General features: G+C 28.7%; 1 protein-coding gene across 1 annotated transcript; it reads right to left on the reverse strand.

The window, feature by feature from the left end:
- Positions 1-1286: 1286 nt before the first annotated feature.
- On the reverse strand, positions 1287-3350 carry LOC100803605 (protein LIGHT-DEPENDENT SHORT HYPOCOTYLS 4). The gene is made up of 2 exons (XM_003536985.5): positions 2546-3350; positions 1287-2219 (listed from the first exon to the last, which is right to left on the reverse strand). The coding sequence occupies exons 1-2, from the start codon at positions 2785-2787 to the stop codon at positions 1838-1840; spliced, it is 624 nt and encodes a 207-aa protein (XP_003537033.1). The 5' UTR covers positions 2788-3350; the 3' UTR covers positions 1287-1837.
- Positions 3351-15888: the final 12538 nt, after the last annotated feature.

The raw sequence follows: 15888 nt of genomic DNA on the forward strand, positions 1-15888 counted from the left end.
ATCAGAGGGATTGTCAAAAATTATTTTTAATGCCAAAATAATCAGAAAACCCCAAAGGAGGAACTAGAGATGACCCAAACTATAATTTTATTAGACAGACAGGTTTGTCCGCTCGATGAATAGATTATGAATATATATATATTAAGGATCTGTCGATGTACTTTCTCTCTAACTCACTTTTTTTCCCTCCAAGAGTTGCTGACCTCCTTTATATATTCTCTTACCGACAAGTTAATTTGCCTAATTAAGCTAGGTATTTGATTCCAGGTAATAGTTTTTTTTTATTCATAAAAATCAATAGATAAAAATAAATAAAATTTTAACAATCGCTCAATGTTCAACTAATTAAATTAAACTTTTCAGTTAGCTTTCCTCTTTAGTTACTTCTAACTAAGGTTAAAATTTAATTAAACACACCCTATTGTTACTAATTCAACACTATGCATGCACATTTGCAGGAGGGTACATACTTACCAATTTGGGTGCCATAACCTAACTAAAACGGAAACAAGCGAATTGATGACATATTATGATCAAGAAAGATTATTTTTTTTTGGTTAATTGAAAGTCTTCGTAAACTGGTGAGATTAAATAGGATCATGTGCAAAGGTCACAAATAATAATAGAGCTTAGTCATGGAGGAATTAATTACATTGTCTGCCATTAATTTCCTTTTTTTCGACATTTCCCTTCAGTTGAAATGACAGCACTACTGCATATATATATATATATATATATATATATATATATATATATATATATATATATATATATATAAAATAAACAAATATATATCATCAATCAAATTGACCAAGGTAACGGTCAGCAGTTAGCTATGGTCTCGATGGGGAAAAATCCCAAAAAAAACTTGTCACTTGTCAGTGATCTGAAGCACACAGCTGATATGATCAAAGCCTCAAGGGATACATGATTCTTCTCCACACAAAACAAGGAGGCAGTAAAGCAGTAAAAAGTGTCAAACTTGGAGGAAAAAAAACAGGGAACTGAGAAAAAGAAAGAAAAAATGAAAAATGCTAATTAAATTTGTGTACACGAAACCATTAATGAGCACCAAAATGAGACACATATAGAAGACGAAAATAATGTGGTGGTCATGAAGATGTACGGAAGTGACTCACCACTACCTATTCTCTATAGCTTCAAACAATTAACCACTTGGAGCATTGAATTTCTAGAGTGGCCGACGAGTAGTACACATAATTGAACCATTATTCAAAGTAATAATTTACGAAGAAAACCAAAAAGGTGAGACAAGAGATCGAGAATGATATATGAAGAAAGAGATGTATATATAATCTGCAAGTCTAATTAAGCTTGAGATATAAAGATGATATATAGAATATAGAAGTACATACATTGATACATACATAAAGAAAACTATGAATAATGCGTTGCTTTTGGTTCCTCACAGTAAGGATGATGGCTTCCTTGGTTGTATATTCATTCATTCACTTCCACTACCTCTTTTTAGGTACCCCCACCAACAGTCTTACTCTCAGTACCACACTGTGTTCTTTAAAAGCAGGTTCATGATATATTATATATCCCACAACAACATCGATCTTTAACCTTTTCTTGTTGCTGCCAGAGAAAACAGGATAAAAACTACAAGCACCAGTAGTCTTACATGGACTACTACTACTTAGAAAATCTTTCAGCATAAAAATCATGAAAAGTTGAAAACCCTAATTTAAATTTAAAATATACTACTTAAAGTAGAGATCATAAATAGTGACCGGAAAAGCGTTGAGAAGAGTGGGAATTTTCCAAGGAATGATGACAATAGCTGAATGGCGCGGCCATTGAGAATTGAATCTCATTGAGTTGCACCTGGGGGAGGGAGGTGGTGGTGGTGGTGGTGGTGAAGAGGTAGAGGCAATGATTGTTGTAGTTGTTGTTGTGGTGGTGGTGGTGGTGGTGGACGCTTTCGTTTCTTCTTCTCATAACTGATTCCTCTAGCTTTGGACTGAAGTTCACGAACCTCACGAAGGTAGAGCCTCACAGCTCTTGCTCCAAAAGGGTTGGTTTCAGGTTTCCCTCCGTTTTCTTCAAAAGCTGCCCTAAGACGACCTATGAGTGCATCAAGGCTACCCCAGGCTTGTCTTAGAGGACATGGACATGGTGCTGGAGGGTTAGGGTGCCCATAAAAGGGACAGATCGGAGTGTGCACTTTGGTCTTGCCAAATTGGTCCAAGTACCTACACATCACATTAAAAATTCAACAAGAAGAAAAAAAAGAGAGATCAAGAAAAAGGTGCATGACATGCTATGTTCTTTTCTTATAAACCCAGCAGTTAAGGAGTTAACAGATATTTTTATCAGATCTTTTTTCATACATACGAATTTTAGAATCAAATTCCTGATTACATATTTAAGAGACAAGATTATGTATTTTTCATAAAGACGAGAATGATAATTAAATTTCAGACTACATGTTCAATAAATAAGATTATCTGTTAACTGTGTCATGATGCGAGAGGTTTGTATGGGATGATATGTGTAAGATGTGTATGTGGATATGTACCTGAGAAATTCAAGGACGTGTGCACCGCTGCACCTGGAGAGGGAGAGAGGGGGTCGGTGATTCTTGAGGTACTGGCCAAAGGTGTTCCAGTCACGGCGCTTTTGGTTCTCGTAGCGGCTGCTGGTGGTGGAGGAAGCAGAAGGGGAATTGGAGCTACCAACTAAGCTGTTGCTGGTGGTTGTTGCGGTGGTGGTGGTGATGTCAGTGTTACACGACTCCATAAATTCTTGAATTGAATCCATGGAGACAAGCTAGCAAAGAAAGTACTTGAAACCCTTTGGCTTTACAGATCCAAAGTTGTTTTTGTCTCAGGGTTCTTGTTCTAGGGTTCCTAAGACAGTGACCAGAGTGAGTGAGTGAGAGTGAGGGATGAATGAATGGATGGATGGAGATTTGTAGGGATAAAAGATTACTATACTTATAATTTGGGAAACAGTGGAGGAGCAAACGCTGTTCTCTAAAAAAATATATTCTTTTTAATGTGTTTGTTGCATTTTAGAGGTTTGTGTTAAGGAATACAACTACCTTGGAAGAAAATGAAAAGGAAAGAAAGAGGGAAGGAAACAAACTCTGAATCATGATTGATATTACATATTTCTAATTTTTCTTTTGGAGAGAGAGAGAGAGTGTGTGAATCTCCAAGTGGTGAAGCACAGGAAGATTTTTTTTTTTTTTTTATGTTTGAGGAGGATGTGATAAGATTGATGGGAGTGTGAATGGACTGTTCCTCTTTACTATTTGCAGTTGCAGTTTTCATATATTGAGTAATACTAAGGCTACCCGGGGCAATATTGTTGTGTTTTTAGCTAGTTTTTGAATTCAGAGATTGCCAAGATTTTGGTTTTTGTTTTTCCTTAAAAGGGTGGTGCAAATTCAGACTTTCATCACTTTTATATTAATGCTTGCATTAATATTCTTCTTTGTGTTGGAAGTAGATATAGATATACAGAAAACAAAGGGATATAAGGGTGCTAGGGCTTTTGAAAAAAATAGGAGAGTTGTACAATAGGTTGTGAGAGATGGATGATAGAGACAGAAAAAAGTTTGAAGGGTAAAAAATGAGGTAATGACATGATTCTGTTTCTCGACACTATACGTTTAACTTTGAATGACAGTTCCTTTGCTAATTGACCAGAATGCCCCTATTAATTTCCTCCTTTTCCATTGTTGCTAAAGAACAGAAAACTTTAATTTCTTACGCTGTTGTGTCTCTCTCTTTCTCACTCAGTATAAGGCAATGAAATTATCGCGTACGTGCAAGAATTTTCCTTAAAAAAAACAGTCAACAATTCTTCTGTATTTAAATTTTCAGTTGTACACTAGTGTATCGTGACCGAAATTTAGACCATACTTTTTCCCAAAGGAAATTTCGATTATAGTATAAAAATGATAAATTATGTGAAAACAAAACTTTTGCTTGCCTGTAAATACAATTAAAATATATCATGTGTACAATTTGATATATTGGATGCTGCATATACGATGTAACTTATCTTTATATCACCATTGAGTGATATAGGATCAATTGTAAGAAGTGTTTTTGTTTAATCAAAAGTCTTGATTTTGAATCTTAAAGCAATTGTATTAATATTAGAAAGAATAATTTTACTGTACATTTTTAATGTAATTAAATAATTGTAAAATCATATTGGAATTTTTTGGACAAAAATAATATTTTCTTAGATCTTGATTATAAGTGGAAAAAAATCATATGTATGCTAATTTAAAATATAAGTAAATATTAGTTAATTTTATCATATTTAATGGAACTATTTTTAAATATCATTCATTTAATTCAAATTATATTTTTAATTATATATTTTTATTATTGAAATCAAATTTTAGTGAATAATCATTTAGGAAAAAAATTAAACGAAATTAATAAAACTAAATGATGTTACTAGCTTTTTAATTAGCAACCTACCCTATCTTATTAAAGAAACTCCATTCACATTCCATAAGCCTTTTGCCTTTTAAATTTGTGTCATTTTTATTTATCATTTTAAGCAAAAAGCTTGAATATAGATGATAAAAAAACGATTGATATTTTCAGATTTACTTCCTATATAGTATTTTTTTAAAATTATATATCACTCAATTCGTAAATTTAATACACATATGATCAAGTAGATAAAAGAAATAAGAAATATCATATTCATATATAACAACTTATGACAACACTTTTTATACTATTTATCTCTCCATCATATCACTCACCACACCTTTTATCATATTCTTTCTCTTATATGATCTTCTATCCCTTTCATATCTATATTAATTGTTATGTACGCATTTTAGTTGTGTAAGTATAATTGTTCAGAAAAATAACATTGGCAGCTGAGTCAATTAAACAGCTGCTTTCAACTTTTTACTCTCTCAAACACTTTCCTTTTAAATGAATTCTTACGATATTAATAGGGGTATGATCTTCTATCTCTGAAACACTTCATTTCATATTTACATGTGCATCTTACGGATACAAGATTTTATGTCGCCACCGTATTAAGACATTAATGTAGTTCACCTAAAAGGAAAAGGAGAAAAAGAAAAATGACAGACAAATGTGGTTACTTGACAAGGATTTTAATTTTCCTAACATCACACGTACATTCAAGTGGGGGCAATTGAATGATTCGCTCTACGATATGGAAATTTTTGTCTCTGATTATTTTTTAATTCTTGCTTGGCTGTCCATGAAAAATTTCTAACTATGCACTTTGACTGTTTTTGCCTTTTAACAATTTTTTAAAACATAAACTACAATAAATTCCAATCTAAAGTGTTATATTTGTTCCTCTTTCCCTTATCAGTTTCAGTCATAAACAGTACCCAGATTATTTTATAGGAATATATTCTTTATCCATCAAATAAGAAACGTAAACCCATAAAATAAGAAAACAAGCAAGAGACATGATTTCAAAATTATATGTGGAGACATCTCAAAGTGCCTTGAATATTTTCGAGGACTCAAGAAGGAAATAAACATACCAAGAAAAGCTTTAATTGCCGGGTGGACCATTCTAGCTGGTTGATCTAAGAATATGAGAGTATCACATTTTTAATTCTCTTAAACTAAAGTAAATGTAACTTTCAAGCACACTTGACAATGCATGAAAGGCCTTTCACATCATAATAGATAATAAATTCCATCAAAACAAATCATGCAGACGTGTTTATTGTTTAGTAATTCTTTGAAAATTGTAGCTCACACCCATGAAAAATTACTTTTATGACTTAGCTTGTGATTGTAAGTCATTTTAATAAGTTTTACAGTGTATTTGATAGATATACATGAAGTTAACTATTTCAAATAATTTATAAATTTTTTTGATAGATATACATTAATTTATAATTTATTTGATTAGTTTATAATTCTATTTAATTAAAATATAATTTTATCATTAACTTATCATTTTTTTTCAAATCTTATTCCCATTTTTTAGAGCATTTTTCCCCTCACTTTTTAAAATGCTTCAAATTTTAACTCTCCATTAATTGATTGTCACTTTTGTTATTTTGTTAACAAATAATGTGGTATTATTTATCATTGATATGACACTGCGACAATATATATAACACTAATATAAATTAATGATGTGACATGAATGTGTTAATAATGTGATGACATATTATTAGAGACAAAATGTGTATAACATTATTAAAATATGAAAACAAAATGTGTAGTATCTTCAAAAAAATATAAGGACAAAATACAAGAAAAATACCAAATAATAAAAATATTGATATTTGTTATCTTTTAACTTTCCTAAATCATTTTAACCTACAAACACTAAGTATATTCAAACTAAATCATGTTATTGTCAATGGCAAACCATCATTTGACCTTCGGTAATCAACCAACCACTCAAAGTCATGAATGCAAGCCTCCTTACACAACAAATAACATAAATTCTTCAATTACCAATATTCATTTAATTCTGCAAATATTTTAGAAAGAAGGAACTAAATGAATCTCGCTGAGAATCAAGGAGTTCATGGTATTTGTTGTGTAGTGGAGTTTGCATTCATAAAGTTGGATGGTAGGGTTGGGTTACAGACAAGAGGTCAAATGATTTTGATTTTATGATTGATAATGATACGATTTGGTTTGTGGGAATGAAGTAGTTGTAGGTAAGATTGGTTTAGGAAGATTCAAAGACAACAAATGCAAACATTTTTATCATTTATTATTTTTCTCACATTTTACTTCCTTATTAATTTTCACAATATTGCAGATTTTGCCTCCATAGTTTAATAATGTTACACATTTTCCCCCTAATGAGACGTCATCAATTCATATTAAACTTACATGTATTATCACATTAAGATAAAAGTGTCATGTTCATGGTCAACATTGTCACGTTGGTGAACAACATTTCCATGTTAGCTAGCAATTGACTAATGAAACTTATGGTCATTCATAGAGGGGCAAAATTCACAATAATTCTAAAAGAGGAAAAATGTGTGAAAAAAGTTATAAGTTGAAAATAAAATGCAAACCCAAAATATAAATGTTTGGTAAATAAAAATTATTCATTTATAGCATTTCTTATAGCTTATCATTCTAGGTTTAAGAATTCTTAAGTAACTTTCATTATCTTTCATCTTCCATATTAAAAAAAATGATCAGTCAAAAAATGAGTAGTCACAAAATATAATAAAATAAAATAAGTCACTTAACAGTCATATTTGACTGAAAACATTAACCAAACAAAAGTATAAGAATTAACAATATGGTCAAACTTTTACTTAAAAACTAAAATCAAATTAAAAAAATAAAGACTAAAAATATAATTAATCCTATTATTAACCATGTGTAACCAAATTCTTAAAAAAAAACGTGTAACCAGATTAACCACAAGATGCATCAAATCTGAACATAAAATATATTGCATAAATTGACACATGTCTAACAATCAATTAAGCCCCAAAACACAACACAAAATACGCAATAGAATAAATAGTACAAAACTCGATTAGCTCCTCGTTGAGTTGATTAAATCAAGGAATTTAACAGTTGGTTAAACAATATAAGTAAATTATTGTAAATTCTCTTATCTTTAATTCTTTTATATTATATATATATATATATATATATATATATATATATATATAATTCTTTTATATATATATATAAAGCCCCTCATTGATTAAGACATATGCTCCACACATTTACATTAGGCCTTACTCTCACACCAGAATAACCTAAATAAGATTAACTTAATTGACACTCTACTCGTTTGTGAAAGAGAGAAGCTTAATTATATAATTGATACGATTGGGAGAACCCTGTCTCACTTATATATGGTGGACATCAGGAACTTTACTTCGAGTAAGACCTAGCTAGCTAGCCCTGGTATGTATACATTCTGAACCATTGATCAAGTTGAAGCAAATTTAATATAGTGGTCATCGATCACAAGAAGATTAATATGTTCCAAAAAATTAACAGTGATCAACAGGGTGCCATAGGGAACAAGTGTTCCAACTACTAGCTAATTATATTCTCTAAGAATTAGGCAGTACCATCTCTTTTTTATTAACCAATCTTTGAATACACATGCCTGTGAAATTCCAGAAACTGATCAATTGGATCTAGTATTTATATTCTACCTGTGTTTATCTTGTATTTCCTTTTTTTTCAACACAAAATAAAGAATGAATATTTAAATTAGTATTTGAGAATATGCAGGCAGACCATTTTGACTCCTAAAGAGACTTTTAAATTTTTTTCATTAATTTCTGACTTTATAAAAGTCAATCATTTACAAAGTTAGGGATTAACGAAGGAAATTTATAATCTCAAAATCTAAAATGTATAATTTATACAATCTTAAAAAATAGTTTAAAATTTATTTTCTTTAGACTAAAATGTCTGATTTGTATTATCTCAACAACTAATTTAAGAATTTACTCGCAAAGAAAAACATAATATATTCTAGGTGCTGTCTTGTTTTGCAGCTTCTTTTCAGTGTTTTCTTTCTCCCTAGAGGTTGGGTGACACTTCTACTGCACACGGTCTTCTTGTCTCTCTTCACAAAAACTAGTGAAGAAAGGACGAACACTAACAGATATATTGTTATCAAAGTTATGTGGATCATGATATTCCACGGATAAGGTTAAGATTTGATTAAACTTTAAAGCAAAGTATCACAAACTCATTTTTCTTTCTTCATTGTGTTAGACATTTTTACTATTGTTTCTCTGCGGCAATATTGATCCAATTCAAAAAATAGTTTAAGTATATAATGATTAATCATTAGATCAATTTGAGCTAAGAATACTTCAAAACACTGATTATGAAATATATTTTTTTTTATAAAAAGCTTTTTAATGTACTCTTCTAATAACTTTTAAATACTCCTACTGTTAATGTTTCTTTAATAAGACTTTTATTTATTAATTCTTTAACTTGCAATATTCCTAGGACAATATTTAATAAATTAAAACCCAATAAATAGTTGATAACATGGATAATGACAGTAATTGAAAGATGCTAATGGGACATAGCAGGATCATGCATGCATGGAAAAATGGCAATGACAGTTGTAGAATGCCAACATCAACAATATCAGTATGGTGAAGGTGATTAAAGGGTGAATGGACTTCTCGTGTTCAATTTTTAAGTGATTCCATGTAAAATTTTGTATTTATTTTTTGTCTTAAAAAAACTACTCGTTTCTTTTTTTTATACGGCAACTTTGAAAGATTTTTTATTAGTTCATTTAAAAGTTTAGAATAACAATAATTATCATCTTTTCCAATTATGTCTTTATTTCTACTCAATTTCTAAATAAATATTTTACAAACTAATTATAAATGAGAAAAAATAATAATAATAAATTCATATTAAAAAGTTATAAATAACAGTATTAACACGTGTTTATTATCTTTCAAAATTAATAAATATAAAGAAACGAGTTAATATTTACAAATAAAAATTAAGGATTACCTAATGCCTGCAAAAAAAGAGATAATTCAAAATTTTCATGTGACAAGAACATGAAAATGACCATTTCTTAATATATCAAATCTTGTTAGAGATCATTCATTATTTTGTCAATATCTTTTTAAAATAGAAAGAAAAAAGAGTAAGATTGTTGAGAAGCTTGAATGTACAGATATTTAAAACCTTAGAAAATATCTTAGTTTCGTACTCTCTTTTTTTATAGGCAAAGTGAATATATTATATATATATATATTGATGTTGGTACCAGCAGTACCGCAACTATACAAATATAAGTAATCAAAGTCTATGTGTATTTAATCGTACTTAACGTAGTAGTAATCGTAACATGGTATGGGTATTAAATCTTAAAAGAGAAAATAAAAATATGATTTATTTCAGCACATAAGAACTATAGCTATTTCCTTTTCTTACTAATATACTAAAAAAGAAATAAAGGAACAAATAAAGACATCCTTTCTCGGAAAAAAATGAAGAAATTCTACAATAACAATCTATACTGCATGGGTACATCTAATACAATTGGAACTCGAGTGATATTGATGTTATATGTTAGTATGTCCCCTGTTCAATGATTTTTTTTTTCTTTTTATCTACAACTATTATTAAATAAATGAATAAATAAATAAAAATCAACCATCTTGAATGGTTATGTTTCAAAACTATCTTGAGTGGTTGGGTCTCCATTGGTTGATGTATTTTAATCTTGGGCCTATGGCCCTTTTCCTAGATGGAGACCAATACTTGGGCCTCACCCATGAGTTTGATTTCGATAGGCTTTTAGTCTTTCTTCCGTCCCCAAATCAAAAGCAACAAATTAGGAAAAAATTTTGGCTTTAGGTTTTGGGTTTTGGATTCAAATATGTTTTCTGACAAAAACAGATATTTTGCTTTGGGTCTTTATGTCATCTTCGTAGTTGCTTTTTGTCCATTAACAATTAAAATTTTCAATCTAGTTAAGGAAATTAAAAAAAAAAAATCATGTCTTCATAAGAGTTAATTAGAATAATGGGGGCAATAAAAAAGAACTAATAATTTTGATAGATCCTGATTGGTATAAGTTATGTTAACTGAGCCTATTATTTAGGAATTAGGATATGTTTTGTAATGAAAAATGTATTAATTTCTTGTTTTTGACGCGTGAAAACGTTGATTAGTTAATGTATACAAAAGCTGGCATATTGCTTGACTACACTAATGACGATAATAGAAGAGGAATTTACTTACTCCAAAAATAAAGTTTTTAGAGTTATTTTTTATTTTTATTATTTATTTTCTTAAAATTTAATGATTGTAATAATATTAATTATTAGATTTCAAGAAAATAAATGATGAAAAGGAAAAAATAACTCTAAAAATATTACTCTTAGAGTAAGTAAATCCTTTCTCATAATAATAAAATAAAAGATAAATATTAGACAATTTTGATTGAGAGACTAATTTAAAGTTTTTGACAATTAAAAAATAAATTATATACAGATACTTGTGGATGAAACCAAATGTTAAGGACATAGCTTTTTTTTCTTCTTAGAAAAGACTTAAGGGGATAGATGAGTCAAGTAAGACAATATCTTCCATTTAATAGGTTTTAGATTTAATTTTAATCTTTCACTCCTCTTTTTTAGATGAGATAAATATAAGTATCTCTCTAAAAGCATTTTTTTAAGTCCATAGGCTTTTCATGTGTTAGACTAAGACATCATCTAGTCATGGCAATGAAACTCATACTCGTGGGTATCTGTCTAAATCTGTCCTGATTTTGACGGGCATTACCTAACTTTTTTTTAATCAGGGTCTGGAAGGGGGATGTCACTACCCGTCTCATACTCATTCTCATACTCGACTCGATGATGAAATTATTAAAATTTTATTAATTACTTGTTAATTTTTTTCTTGATGATTTTTGTAGACAAATGCACTACAAATACAAGTAGTTAAAAATAAATGTGTAACAATCAAATTTTTTTAAATCAGATTTTCAATATAACTTTCTTACAAAAAAAAAAAAACTTTTTTATAAATTTGAACCAGGAATGAGGCGAAAACGGAGATACCTGATACCTGACGCGTATGAAAATAGTATAACAATGTTGGAGAGTCGGAATTGAGAACTGGGGAGGCAATACCCGTCCCTGCCCCGCCCCGTCCAATTGCCATGTCCTCCTCTTAAATTTTTGTAACATAAAAAAAAAACCCTGAGTGGAACCAAAATAAGTGTCTTAAAAACCATTTAAGTAGTATCTACGTCATTGAAGGAGGCAGAGAAAGAGAGGATTGGCAACAGGGTATTATCCATTGTGAAAGAATAACAAATATAATGTGAAAAAGTATTCAAGTGATTGCGACTTTGTGCGTATGTTACCAACTTGCCAAGAAACTGAAAATTGGGTATTTTTCTTTAGTGTACCACGTGAGGTTCCACTTTTTAGCGGGCCATATGGTTGGGCTCTAAAGAGAAAAATAGGCTACACCATATCCAGTACCTCACTTTTTATTTGATTCTCTGCCCTTTTTACAGGGGAAAGTAACAAAAGAATATCACTAAGGTCAAGCCCCAAACTTCAAGGAAGAGAAGAGATGCTGTGACCCGTAGAAGAAGGTAAAAAAAAATAAAATGGTTATGAGGTCCTTATTGCTTAATTAAAATAGGAAAGTTACGTTTTAAATAATCGCGGCATTGTAGTGCTGAAATGTGAAAGGTGTTGCTTATTGCGCAAGCCAAAGGGGAGACCGTTTTTTTTCAGAAATAATGGGGGAAATGCAAATAGAAAATTAAACTGGGCCAAAGAACAGGATGGAATATTTGCCTGTTTCAGCAGGGAGATATTTCGTATGATTAACCTGTATCATCTGTTTTTTTTTCCAATGAGGACAACGAAAGTTTAAAGATAGTTTTTTTTATTTTATCGATAGGCATTTAAAATAGTATTAAAAGATTTAAATAATTTATGTATCTTATACAACCAATTGAACTAGATCTTTTGACAATTTAAAGATATGCTTTAATGTAAATTATCTAAATTATCACTAATATATAGACTCTAATGAGTTGTATCTATTCTGAGTCATACCTCATTTGATTTCCTTGATTTCTCTAGTCAATATTAATCAATCACCAATTAATTTATTTAATTATTTTTATCTTATAATTATTTCAAGAGAAATTGAAAAGAGAGAAGTTGAGAAGAGAAAAGTAAAAATGTTAAAACAATTTTATTTAAGGAGAAATTATAAAAGAGAAAAGAAAATGTGAGATCCACCTAAAAATCTCTTCATTGGTGAAGAAAAAATAGAAAAGGAAAAAATAAAAATGTGAGATCCACCAAAAATTACAATTATAACCTTCTATTTTTTCTCTATCTCACAAAATTTAATTTATATATAATAAGGACAAATGAATCTTTTCAATAAAAACTTATTTCTTACTTTCTAATTTTCTATCCAATCAGTCAACTAAAATAAAACTTAAACTTTTTTTTTCTCTTCTACTTCTCTCCCATTTTTTTTAATCCAAACACTAAAAAAAGTTACCTTTTTTTTTTTTTTTACTTATTCTCTTTTATCTCCTTATTTCTTTCTACTTTACTTCTTTCCTTCTATTTCTCTTTATCCAAGCAAAGTGATAATTTGGCTCGCCTTTGCTACTTTTCATGACATACTTCTGTGTTTTAATGACAAAACAAATGCTCAACATTTAGGGATAGTTCTTTCAATGTGATTTTTTTTACGTACATAAAATTTGAAACTAAATATATATAACTTAAAAATCAATCACTATCACTAATATATAGATGACATGTATTTGTTTTCTGATGATAATATATATATATATATATATATATAACAATTTTTCCCAATAACCTATAAAGTTATGGCTAAATATATTTTTATTTACGTTTGATTTTTGATAAATGTTTCTTTCGTATTTGCTTCCTGTTGAAATTTTTTATTTTAGATTATTTAAGTGATACATGTTCGTTGAATATTTTGATAATGCGATTTGTGACAACTCAAATTTAAATTTTTTGACGATTTTTAATCGTACAAAACTTTTTAAATATTAGAGAACAAATGTGAAAGGAAAAATTTATCAATGATCAAATACAAAATTCGAGTATATATCAATAATCAAAAACATATTTAAACCTAAAATTATCACACTTTCTATTCCTTTTCTTTTCTCTCCCTTTCTTCTTTAAATCAAATATCCCATTATTATTATTATTATTTAACATATTTTTCTTACTTTTTTAAATTCTCTCTAATTCACATCCGTATAAAGAATATAAAATTCTTCTTGGGAATAAGATATCCTATTTACATCTTTTTTTTAATGCACGACTTTATCATTTAAAAATATTTTATTTTACAGAAAAAAAAATTTATATTAATTTTTTATTTTTAAATTTCAGCTACTTATACTTTTAAATTAATCACTTTAATTTTTTTTTGTTAAAATTTATCTTCTTACTCTAATTTTTAAATGGTAATTATTTTTAATTAACTCCACCTTTGCATATTGATTTAGAATATACTATTATGAGAGTGATTTAATCTTCCAGTGTGCTCTTTTCAGCAAAAATCACAAATAATTATTAATTCTTTCTTTTAAATTAATAGTGTATATTTTTTTTTCTAATATTAAATATTTTCTATTTAACATATGTTTTAAAAATTCTTCATGAATTAATTCGTATATTTTCTGAACATTTTCTCAAATATTATTATTTATAATTTTATTTAAATTTAAATACTTTTATAATAATATACATAATTGTGTGCCGTGTGCATATATTATATTATGATTTTTTTTAGAATGTGTATATTATGAACTCAAGATATATTTTTTTATCCGAAATCGAACTAGATACCAAAAGTTTATAATAATTTATATATATTATTCAATCAAATAATTTTGATTCTTGATATTAACTTAAGATTGATGATACACTTTGGTTGATTTTATCTATAAAGATTGCAATTCACAAGATATTGATGCAATGTAAGCAATAATCGTGATCTCTTGATCTGAAATCTCTCATCAATTCCCGTTCCTCAATCGTCGCCCTTCTCAATTATTTATGTCTCCTGTGTTGTCGAACGTCTTTATCAACTGAAAACCAGATATGATATGAAGGATGAAGCAGTGAATATCAATTCCCTCACCCCTCAATAATGAAGATGTCTGTAAAATAATTAGTGCCAATGGAAAATATATAAAAACATATTTATTAGGATTTGATTCTGATCAGCACTGTGGGAATGATTTTGTTAAGAAAGACAAATACGCTTCAATGATTTATTTTTTGTTTCGAATAAGAAAGATGAAAATATTTTTAATACACGCACAGAAAAAAGCAAATCTACAAAAGTAAAAAATCCAATATCCATGTTGGAGAATGAAAGAATCTCTGTACTCGTGTATGCACTAGGCAGCACTTTTTTTGTGTCAGTTCAGTGTTCAGGTTCGACGACAAATAACTAACGCACAGTATAAGATGTATGTAAAATCATGAAGAATGGATATGTATAATGTATATTAAACATTTTTTTCTTTTAATAAAAAGTAATAAAAAGTTTAGGTGAACTAATTTTTATAAACTCTTTGTTATTCAAAGAAAGTCTCACGACTCAAAATATATTCAAACGAGATTCTTATATTAGTAAAGGAAATCGAACTTACATCTTCTTAAAATATTATTATGTCTTATTATCTTTAGCACACAGACCATGCACAATATTTGATATTTAACATGTCTATACATTTTGATATTTGATATTTAGCAACATTTGATATTTGATATGTTTATACATTTTTTTTTCTAAATCTCATTAACATTTATTCATATTTGATGATATATATTTTTTAAATATTATTAAAAGTTTTTAATAATATTTTTTATTAAGTATTAGATAAAAAAAATATTATTAAAGATCATATGTGCAGTAGTATTTATATATTTTTACTAATTATAACAACTTTCTGTATCATTTAAAAATATTCTTGAGCACACAGTTTTTGTTGAATTTGAAGATGAGATCACGATGCATATGTTTTTAATTTATTCGACTGTGCAGTGCGCAGGAGGAAAATGAATAAATTAAGGAAGGTTTTATATAATCACAGGATTTTACGAGTTAGACCAATTAACTTGCACTTAATTTTTCAAGTTTCTTTCATCTAAAGTTCCTTTCTTCAATAGATTCTCTTGCTATGTCTACTCTTTACATGCTATGCTGCATTATGCAGAGGGAACCAAAACCTGAATAATTCATTTGGGTACGGTGTTCAAATTTGTTTATGTTTATTTGATTCATAAATTTGTTTATATATGTATTGTAAATTAACAAAATATGGATTCTTTTGATGAAGGCT

The sequence above is a fragment of the Glycine max genome, chromosome 10 (genome assembly GCF_000004515.6).
Source record: "Glycine max cultivar Williams 82 chromosome 10, Glycine_max_v4.0, whole genome shotgun sequence".
NCBI classification, from domain to species: domain Eukaryota; kingdom Viridiplantae; phylum Streptophyta; class Magnoliopsida; order Fabales; family Fabaceae; genus Glycine; species Glycine max.